Source organism: Lissotriton vulgaris, chromosome 6, assembly GCF_964263255.1.
Source record: "Lissotriton vulgaris chromosome 6, aLisVul1.2, whole genome shotgun sequence".
Taxonomy (NCBI): Eukaryota; Metazoa; Chordata; class Amphibia; order Caudata; family Salamandridae; genus Lissotriton; species Lissotriton vulgaris.
This window is the reverse complement of record NC_141694.1, coordinates 1,900,588,109-1,900,598,438: the sequence shown is the minus strand read 5'-3', so window position 1 is coordinate 1,900,598,438 and position 10,330 is coordinate 1,900,588,109. Positions and strand designations below refer to the sequence as shown.

The following is a 10,330-nucleotide window of genomic DNA, read 5'->3' as shown; positions in this document are numbered from 1 at the left end:
GACTCATTCTTTATTTTGCAAAATATGATTCGTGAAAAGGTACAAGTAGACCTCATCACTCAGGGTTCCAAGCTGATGATGTTAACAGCCACACAGTTGCAAATAAGATTTACAGACACCTTGAATTTTCTACCCATGAAACTGAGCAAGCTTCCAAAAGCCTTTGGATTCCCTGGGTGTAAAGGTTATTTTCCACACTTTTTTAATACCTGGGCTAACCAGGATTATGTGGGTCCCATGCCCCCTCCTGACAGTTACGGGGTTGAATACATGATGCCTGCCGAGAAGGAAAACTTTCAACAATGGTACTCTGAAAACCGTGAAAAGGAGTTTCATTTTATAACAGAGTTGAAAGCTTATTGCCAGGCGGATGTAATGATCCTGCGACAAGCGTGCAACCTCTTCAGAGATGTTGTGGTGGAGATGACTAAGAAAGTCAAGCTGTTAAAACCAAAGAAGTCTCAAAGACCAACGCCGGTCAGAGCTATGAAATCCAAGAAGCCTAAAACGGTAAAGAAAAGCAAGGCCTTGAAATCTAAGAAGGAGCAGGCGTCAAAGGAGATCGAATACATAGACCCTTTTCAAAACATCACACTGGCCTCCATGTGTATGTCTATTTACAAACACATGTTTTTAAAACCAGAAAGTATCGCTCTAGTCCCTCCAGATCTCTATAACGGCAAACAGAAACGCTATTCAACACCCTCTATCCGATGGCTCATGTACGTCTCTGAGAAGGAAGGCATACAGATTCAACACGCCTTACAGGGCGGTGAACGACGTGTGGGTCCCTACTACCTGGACGGGTACGCTGAAATTAAGGGAGTGCCGACGGCCTTCGAATACAACGGCTGTTTTACCACGGCTGCCCTCAATGTTACAAGCCGCACGAGTTTAACAAATTGTTGGGTGCCAAATTTGAACACTTACACAGACGTACCCTGTTGAAGGCCCAGTACGTTGAAAAATGTGGCTATGCTATGAGGGCTATTTGGGAGCATGAATGGTTAGAGATGCTAGCAACCGACACCGAGCTCTGTTCTTTCATACAGACTCGTGCTTTACCCGAACCCCTGGAACCTCGCGACGCCTTATTCGGCGGTCGTACAAATGCCATACAATTGTACAGGGCAGCGGGTGATGGTGAGAAAATACACTACTACGATTTCACCAGTCTGTACCCGTTTGTGAACAAGATGAAGGTATACCCCTTAGGACACCCAACCATCATCTATAGAGATTTTAAGCCCATATCCGAATACTTTGGGCTAGTCAAATGTGAAATCTATCCTCCAACACAGCTTTACTTTCCTGTGTTACCATACAGAGTCGATGGTAAACTGATGTTCCCCCTCTGTAGAACATGTGCTGTGTTTAAAGAGGATGGTTATTGCGGGCACACCGAAGAACAAAGGATGCTCGCAGGGGCATGGTGCAGCATCGAGGTCGAAGCTGCCTTAGAGAAAGGTTACAGGCTCGGGAGGATCCACGAATACGCGGCATCAGACAATTGCGAAAATGCTAAAACCATAGTTGTGAACCAGCCGTGCATAGTCAGATCCAAAAAGAAGTGGGAAATTACAACACAGCCCCTACATAAAACCTTACGTGTTGTTTTTGATAAAAGGGTCCTGACCACCGGCTATAAAACACTGCCGTACGGCTATTAGACCCCATTAGAGAGACAAACCAGCCCCTAACATGGACACCCGATTACAACATCCATTCTCCTGCGTGTTAGCAGGGCCCTCAAACTGCGGTAAGAGCTACTTTATAAAAAAGCTCTTAGAAAACTCTGCATCTGTTCTATCCCAGACCCCTAATAACATTGTGTGGCTTTATTCTTGCTGGCAGCCGCTTTATGCAGCCCTGGCCCGCAGTTTCCCCCATATCCGATTTATAGAGGGTATACCGGATAATCTCAACGATGATGAGTTACTGCCACCGACCAAGGTTAACATGATAATTGTCGACGACCTTATGCGTGAAGGGGGCGATCATCCGGAGTTAGAGCGAGCGTTTACTCAATATTCACATCATCGCAATCTCAGCATCTGTTATATTGTGCAGAACTGGTTTTACAAGGGTAAGAACAGCAGATCTATAGCTCGCAACGCTTCGTATCTTGTTTTATTTAAAAAACCCAGTGACAAACAACAAATAGCCGTCATAGCTAAACAGATGTACCCCGGAAACACCCACTTCTTCATGGAAGCCTTTAATGACGCTACAGCAAAGCCCCACGGTTACCTACTGGTAGACTTAAAAAATGAAACTCTAGAAGACTATAGATTGAGGGCTGATATTTTTCCCCCAGAGCTACCCGTAGTTTACACGCCAAGGGTCAAGAACAGGTCCTATAAAAAGAGGGTTTGATGACTTTTAGAGACATTTACAACCAGGACTTTAAAATACAAGGTGTTGACCATGTCGGACCATCTACGCCGTAATTTCGCTCTCCTGAAAATGTTGGTTACAGCCAGTCCCCAACACAGAAAGGCCATCCTGTGCGCTGCTTCTGATGACTTAGTGTCTGCCATTGCAGAAATAGCCCTAAATACCATAAAAGGCAACGTTCCTATATCACGGGGGCAATTACAGGTTCTGAAGAAGAAGAAGGGTCTTATCAAGAAGCTCCTTAATAAAAGGGCCTCACTCAGTACCAAGAAGAAGCTGGTGAAACAGTCTGGGGGGTTTATAGGCGCTTTGCTGCGTATAGCTATACCTGTAATCACAAGCCTCCTCCCGACACGCTGATGGAGCACGCCACAAAAATGTATTTTGTTCCTAAACAACAAATGGAACAGCTGGGCTCTTCCGCTGACAATGTATGGGATATACGCAGAAATGAGACTTCTCGGTTGGATGCTGAAATTAAGGCTATATTGAATCGGACGGATCTAAACCCCTACGACAAGGCCAATCTTTACACCAACAGTCTTAAAAACTTTTTAAGCTACTACAAACAGTGGAATACTGAGAAAAACACGCTAACTCTACACACCCCGGACTCTGAGCAGCCAGCAGCCCCTACGAGTGCTCCTCAACCCCTACAAGAACCGCCGGACTCTGAGCCACCCTCAGATACCTTTGTAGATGACCTCTTGCGAAATATAAGTCAAAGGCATCGAGGGGCTGCGCAAATGTTGATGAGTACACTAGCCGCTTCTAAAGACCTAACATCCTGGAATGATCGCGGAGAATTCCTCTACAGGGGCCAACCGATTGCAGGTTCGCACATGTATGATCTAGTCAAAGGTCTCACACACCCCAGAATCCTGACGCCTCAAAATACCCCACGCGGCTGGGAGCAGTTTCTACGAGCCGCTGCTGAACTCAACATTCCATCCACGCTGGTGGGCAATAACGAGCACAGACGGCTGCTTGAACATTTAAAGACACCCCTTCCTCCCTCGCCTGCAGGCTCGGACGCTCCGCTGTTATCCCCATCATGGAGTACCCCCATGGTGCCGTCTGCACGGCGAAAAAGACATTTGTCCAAAACCCATACTTGGATTCAGTCTTAATGGTTTTTAACTAAAAATGTACAGCTTGTGTGTATAAGCGTGTCTGATGTTTTCTGCCTATGTTTATTCGCCAGAGTTTGTCATTGTAATGTTCAACCTACAGGGCTGTTTGTAATAAACGCTTTTATAACTTTTCAGACCGGCTCCCGCTCCTATTTTTAAAAACTTTTGAATTATGATGCATGTATAAGCAATAAAAATATAGAGACTGAATGACCGATTTTAAAAAATATTGTCTTTTATTTTTAGACGTTCATCATTAAAAACAGAAGTTATAAACTCTTACAATTTTGACAAGCAACATATTCGGTTTTCACAGGTCTGACCGATACCCGTGTGTTTTCTTTTACATATTTCACAACTATACTGTCATTGTTAACAAGGTCCCTCGAATATAAATTTAAGAAATTTCTAAACGAAACACCCTCTGACATTTTACTGATAAAATAAATACAGTGTTCCCCGCATGTCATGGCTGTAGTATCCTGTATCCGTACCTTATTATAAACCATCCTCTTTGCAACTTTTTTTACAAACTTGAATATGGGTTGTGTATATAGACGATGTTCTGGGAACTCTGCTGTGCTGTCAAACACTATAACCTGATCATTCTCTATAAACAATGCCGCCCAATGTGTTCCACCCTTGTAGTGAGGATCAGTGTTAAAGACTAGGGTGCGGGGTCTTTCTACCCCTATTTCAGACGGTAACCCGTCGCTAGGGAAAACACCTAAAAAGTATTTCCTAGCGTGTTTATGCCTGCTTAAGACGTCCTGGATCTGCACAGTGTCCATTTTGCCTATGTATTAAAGATAGTCAAACAAAATCTGTCTGGCGTGGTTGATCTGGATGATGCTGTCGAATACCGAGAATACGACCATGTTCACATTCGTAGGTAGAGGATTACTGAATCGTATTTCAGCTTTTAGATTTCCGTTTTTGACCACCAAAACTGGGGGTGTAGGGTTTTGCGGGAATCACATTGCCCTCGTGGACCAACGCTGCGTAGTTGATGCCGTAGTGTTTAAAATTGAAGGGGTTTGAGGCATAGGTACCGCTAAAGGCTGTATTGTCCACAAAACCGATAATGATGAGTTTGGGTAGTTGCCCAAGAAACAGGTTCTGCTGTTGTGTTAAGCGGGTACCTGCTGGGATGCTGAATACCTTCAGAGCTACTCTTTCCACAGCGTACTTGGCGTTTGATATTTGTAAAGCGTCGTCGTGCGCTAGCCTGACGCTCGGGGATACTTTCACTCTCTTTACAAACAGACTCGCTGACAGTATGTCCAGTTTGTACTGTTCCGCATCCCCGTTGATGAGGCAGAATGCGTCCTTGTTGTGGGTGAGCTTGATCTTAAGATCAATTCCGTTGATGAGCAGTTTATCTTGGAAGAATAGGTCTGAATGTATGCGGCCCAGAAGGTCAAAGTAACGACTGCTTGCTGCCAGCCCCGCTCTTTTTACAAAACCCTTATTGGCGCCGTCCAGAGCCGTGATTTCAAACTGGGCGTGTGTATCCCTGTAGAAGAGACCCGTTGAAAGCTGTGTGTCAAGGGCGTCGCTGCTGTAGTTTAGAATACTCTTGAGGTACGCTCTGTAGGCGTACATGTTATCGTTCTGCGTGATGAGCGGATCACCCAGGGTGATGTCCACCTGATTAAATATTGTAGCTATGGGGTAAGCGATCGTTGCCACTTTAGCGGCTGCTGCGATGTCGGACCCATCCGCTTTAGTTATTTTACACACAAGATGCAGCAGCGTGTTGTTGAGATCCAAATACATATCCGTGGACCCCGACACATAAAACTCTATAGGGGCCAGAGGCGTCAATGCGGCTAAAGGCGATACCTCCATGAGGAAGCTGTTTTCAATGCTTGTCTGCGTCGGTTTTAGAGTGAACAGGTCTAACTCTGATTTGGCGCACTCGCCAGATGCGCAATGTACAAAGGCCATGGTTTAGTTTACGAGGCTTTTCTAAAAAATATTCACTTTAGAGGCGGCTCTCTTCTTCTTCACAGCTCTCTTCCGTCTTGGAGCTCTTCTTTTCTGAGGACGTTTTGAAGAGCTCCTTCTTTTTTTAAAGGGGGCCGGTGGGCCCTTGCGGCTCGAAGCACGCCGCTTCCTTTTAACACGCGCACGCGGGGCGTACACCAGCCCCGATCCTTCTTGCGGCTGCTTGTTCATGCACTCTGCAACTGCCGATGTAACAGAACCGACCACATCCCAGGCAATGCTCGTAGCGGCCGTCTTAATATGCGGTTTTGCAATTTCATAGCCTCTTCTCAGGACCGGCATCGCTCTTCTAAACAGACTCCTGAAGAATCCCCCTAAACCAGCCCCATACATAACAGGGGATCCTTGAAAGTACGGAGGCCCTCCATAGCCGGCTTGGTTTCTGTAATAGTCCCGGTACATAGAAGGGTCACCGTATGTTTTCACGACCACCATGATGCCTGCTTAATAGCCGCTGTCGCGTCTCGGTCTTAAATGAAGCTTGACAATAACTTTCCCGTATTTAAACCCCACCGGCTCAGACTGATCATCGTAGATCATAATTGAAATAGTGTCAAAATGATTTTTAGAAACTGCGACGTAGTCGGGTTTATGAAACTGGATATTGACCATCCCATTATTTTCACCTTGTACCTGGACCCATCTTAACAGCGGCGAGTAGCTATCGCCGATCCTCTGGGCCTCTACTATATCGCTATATACATAGAGCGTATAGAACCCACCGTTAATATCAGGACAAGATAGATCCTGTTCCGCCAGGCCTTTCGAAGCCGCATTCATCACTGTGCCTAAAATCCTTTTTAATTTACCGGAGCAGTTAAACGACGTGCCTCGAGTCGGGGCTTTAAGAAACACCTTCCTTCTGACGTGATCGAGCGTCAGCTGAATATTCGCATATCCTTCGAGGGCGGCTATGGATTTGTTGATGGTGTCGACAACACTTGCAACTGATGGGTAGTAGCCAAACGGGATGCCGGCGTGCATGTTCACATTGTCCTCACGCTTTATGAAAAACTTTGCTTCGCTCGATGTCAATGTATTCCAGGTTCTAGGGTATTGTATTTCTGTTAGGGCCACCTCCCAATCCCCTTTCAGGTCCACCGGCTTTGCCAATTTCACAATGTAGTTAGAAATCTGGTTGTCGGGGAACATGCCCTTTGAAGAGTTGGATGGCAAGGTGATATAAAAGGGTTTCGTCTCCATCTTCTCCGCTGCTTGTAACAGGGCCTTAGCTCACACGCCCTTCAGTGAGCTGGCCAACACCCAACTGTTAAATTTCTCAGGCCAGCCCCTCCATTTGACATACGCCTGACTGTTAGCCCCTCTACCCCGCCTTTTCAGAACCTTTTCAACCCTATACACACGGTTCGGATCATCAGGTACCGCTTGTAGCTCTTCCTTGTAGAAGATACCCGATACCTCTTCCCCAGCGTAGTCCTTTAACCTGTAAATATACAGGCCCTCTTTGAGCTCCACACTTTCCACTATAAATATCTTGTCGCTAAATGTCTGCTGGTAGCCCTTCGTGAAGAAGCCTTTCAATTCTGAAATCCTGACGTGCTCTCCTTTTTTAAAAATTGGCTTCTTGACCTTTGCAGCAAAATTGCGTCCGTACACTGTTCTCCATACAGTTAAAACATTACTAGGAGTCACCTCTGCGGGGGCTGTTTTGATGGTCCGGTGATAACTGGCATTATATACATCTAAAAAAGCCTTAAGAACATCCACGTATCTGTAGGTGTTGTTGGCCGTAAAGTACCTCCACATCTTAGACTTTAAAGTTCTGTTAAACCGTTCTACAACAGCCGCTTTTACCTCCGTGTGTGTCACAAAATGTTGAACACCATGGTGGTTTAATAATTTCTGAAATGTCTTGTTTAAGAATTCTTTGCCGGCGTCTGTTTGTTGTTTTTGAGGAATTCGGCCCCTAGCGAAGATGTCTTTAAAAGCGGCCGTGACACTCGTACCACTTTTATCGTGTAACGCTTCTGCGTAGGCGTACTTGGACAATACGTCTATGACTGTTAATATATACTGGGCGCCGTTGTTCTGTTTTGCTATATCTTGAAGGCTTATGATATCAGCCTGCCACTGATAATCTAATTGTGCATTAACGATTGTAGGGCGTCTCTTAAAATGCCTTCTGGCTGGTTTATGGAGGGAATACGCCTCTTCTCCTGAAAGCCACGTCTTGACGTTGGCTCTTGTCACATGCTTGTTTTCAACTACAGCCCTTCTATACAGAGCTTCGGCGCTTCCCAAGCCGCCCACCCCACCAGTATCGTAATAAAGTTTTCTTAACAGCTCCCCCGGCATGATATCAACAGCTACACCCCAGCCAATGAATGACACTTGTTCTGTGTAAGGACATTTTATTAAAAAAATTGTGAATCTTAACAAATCATAAACAGAAGGTATTTTACATTTTTCATAGTAAACGTTATAAGAAATGCTTAAACCATAGGCACCTCAATGTGTAACATTCTACCACTTCATTCATTCTAAAAACACGCTATCAGGATCCTTTAGGTGCTACATTATTTATTTAAAATAGTTTTCGAGGAGCCATAGGCCTTATTCTTATATTTTTTTTATACAGCTTACACACCCATCTTTCTATGAGTCTTTCTATCATCTTTCTATCCTTAACCGTGCACACCGCCCGCATACACAGCAGTTTTAAATCGGGGTGGGGGTCGTGTTGGGCTTCCTCGAGTGTCGCCGTGATGATCTTAACCATAGAAGGGTGAACATATTTCTTTTCATCTGACAACCCGTAAACTACCCTCAGCAGTTTATACATCCGGTGAGGGTCTAACGCACTACATATATAACGGGTTACCCTGTCTCTGCATGCATCGAGCAGACAATCGTGCGCGTCCTGCTGAGGATCATCAGCCTTATGTCCGTAACAAAGATCGTAATAGTCATGTTTGACACACGTTTGCACCACTGCCACTACAAAACCTTTAACAGACTTCAAATCGTCGTAAGTTATTGCAATAACTTCTTTTACAACAACGTCTCTCTTAGAGACAACGACCCGCTTCTCAGGAGCATCAGCACCTTGACTTGTGGAACTTTCAGCCTGGTTTGCACAACATAGACAGTAAAAATTCACGCTGTCTGTTTTTGTAGGAGACTCGCCGACCTTAGTTCTTTTTGGGGTTCCGCCCTAGGGGGTAAAAGAAGAAAGATTGACGGATCATTAGTTTAGCTGGAGAAATAAAATACAACACGACGTACCAGACGATGCATAACAGTTTTCTTACTAACCTCCGCATTTTCACAGCTCTCTGCGCTCGCTCTGAAATCTTGAGAGTCGCTAATGTCCTGCGAAGCCCCATCATCTTCGACGCTTGTGCCAGGTTGTTGCAGAACAACTTTCTCAGCAGCCGTCTGCTCCCGAAGATCCATGTCTTCATAGACTGGTGTTTTAGGATGTTCTACTGCTTTTTTAACAGCGGTTATGCCGTTGGCGCATCCCTCAGCGGCCGCTCTGAAACCCTGAGAGTCGCTAATGTCCTCCGAAAACCCGGCATCTTCGACTGGTGTACCCGACGGCGGCACAACATCCTTCTCGGGATTCGTATCCTCCTGAAAACCAAGGTCTTCATAGATGGGGTGACCGGCAGAACTACCGGATCTCCCAAGCTGTCCAAATCCACAAATTCAAAGCCCTCAGACGCGCTGTCATTACAAGAGTCTTCACTCCCGCTGCTATCGCCCTTAATAGGGGATATACAACAGTCGCAAGCCTTGGGCCGAGGGGTTTCCATACTCCGGCGTAGGTCAGCGTCAAAACCAGTAACGTCGCTGCCTTGAGCCCCGGGTGATTCTTGTTGAGCATTCTCATCCGTCACCCGGGGTGGCAAGCAGCTGTAATATCTATTGATAGTGGTCTGGGACCCACCCCACATAGGGCCTTTCACAACGGGGTTGTATCGCTTCATTCCTTTTTCTTTTTTCTTGCTGGAGGAACTGCGGCGTATTCAGGATTCCGGTTGCTGTACAATACTCCTAAGGAGACCTTATATGTATCCTAAGCAGCCCCAAAAAAAGGGCGTACCCTCTACTTCACAACAATGTCATACACGCGTCACAGGGCTATGGTTCGCCGAAGACTCCAGAAGAAGTACCGCCCCTATACGCCCCTGGGGACCACTGGGACCCCACCCTTTGTATTTCCAGGGGTTTGAGGCCTGTCACTTTTCCGGACACGCATCTTTTTCCTGCCACACTGAGAGGGGCGGGCCCTGGGGGACCTGTCACTTTTCCGGGCATGAATGGGGATTAAGGGTATCAGCTATAACTACTCCCAGGGCAAACGTTTGTTGCTCCCCCTCTGCATCCCCATCCTACCTCTTCTATTTATAATGCCTCCTGTGGTCTACATGAGTACTCATGAAGAGAGCAAATACAAATGCGCCGCCACAAAGCAGTAGCGCACATTTCACACTCTTTGAGACCCTACATGTTCTGGTGAAACCCGTTCTTTCCGAAGAGGACCCCCTCCTTTGAGTGTTTATGGGCCTAGGAGTAGAGTGCATTCAGAACTGTCAGAGGAGTGGACGTGCTGGTGAAGCGTCGAGACATGAGTAAAGAAGTTCAGTGACGAAACAGACTTGACACTAACTACTATATACGTGAGGCAATGAATACTTCAGCTGGCCGGCGCAGTCACTGATCCGACCTGGACTAGCAGATCTCAGCAGTGGCAGGCAGCCATTACTGGAGCTGTGTACCCCCCCCCCACACCCCCGGTGAGAGCAGCAGGTCTTACACCAAGT

At 46.2% G+C, this 10,330-nt stretch overlaps 1 protein-coding gene across 1 annotated transcript; it reads right to left on the bottom strand.

Moving 5' to 3' along the window:
- Positions 1 to 8,085: 8,085 nt before the first annotated feature.
- Positions 8,086 to 9,493, bottom strand: LOC147709843 (uncharacterized). The gene is made up of 3 exons (XM_086926114.1): positions 9,182 to 9,493; positions 8,817 to 9,137; positions 8,086 to 8,715 (listed from the first exon to the last, which is right to left on the bottom strand). The coding sequence occupies exons 1-3, from the start codon at positions 9,491 to 9,493 to the stop codon at positions 8,086 to 8,088; spliced, it is 1,263 nt and encodes a 420-aa protein (XP_086782240.1).
- Between the last annotated feature and the right edge of the window lie 837 nt (positions 9,494 to 10,330).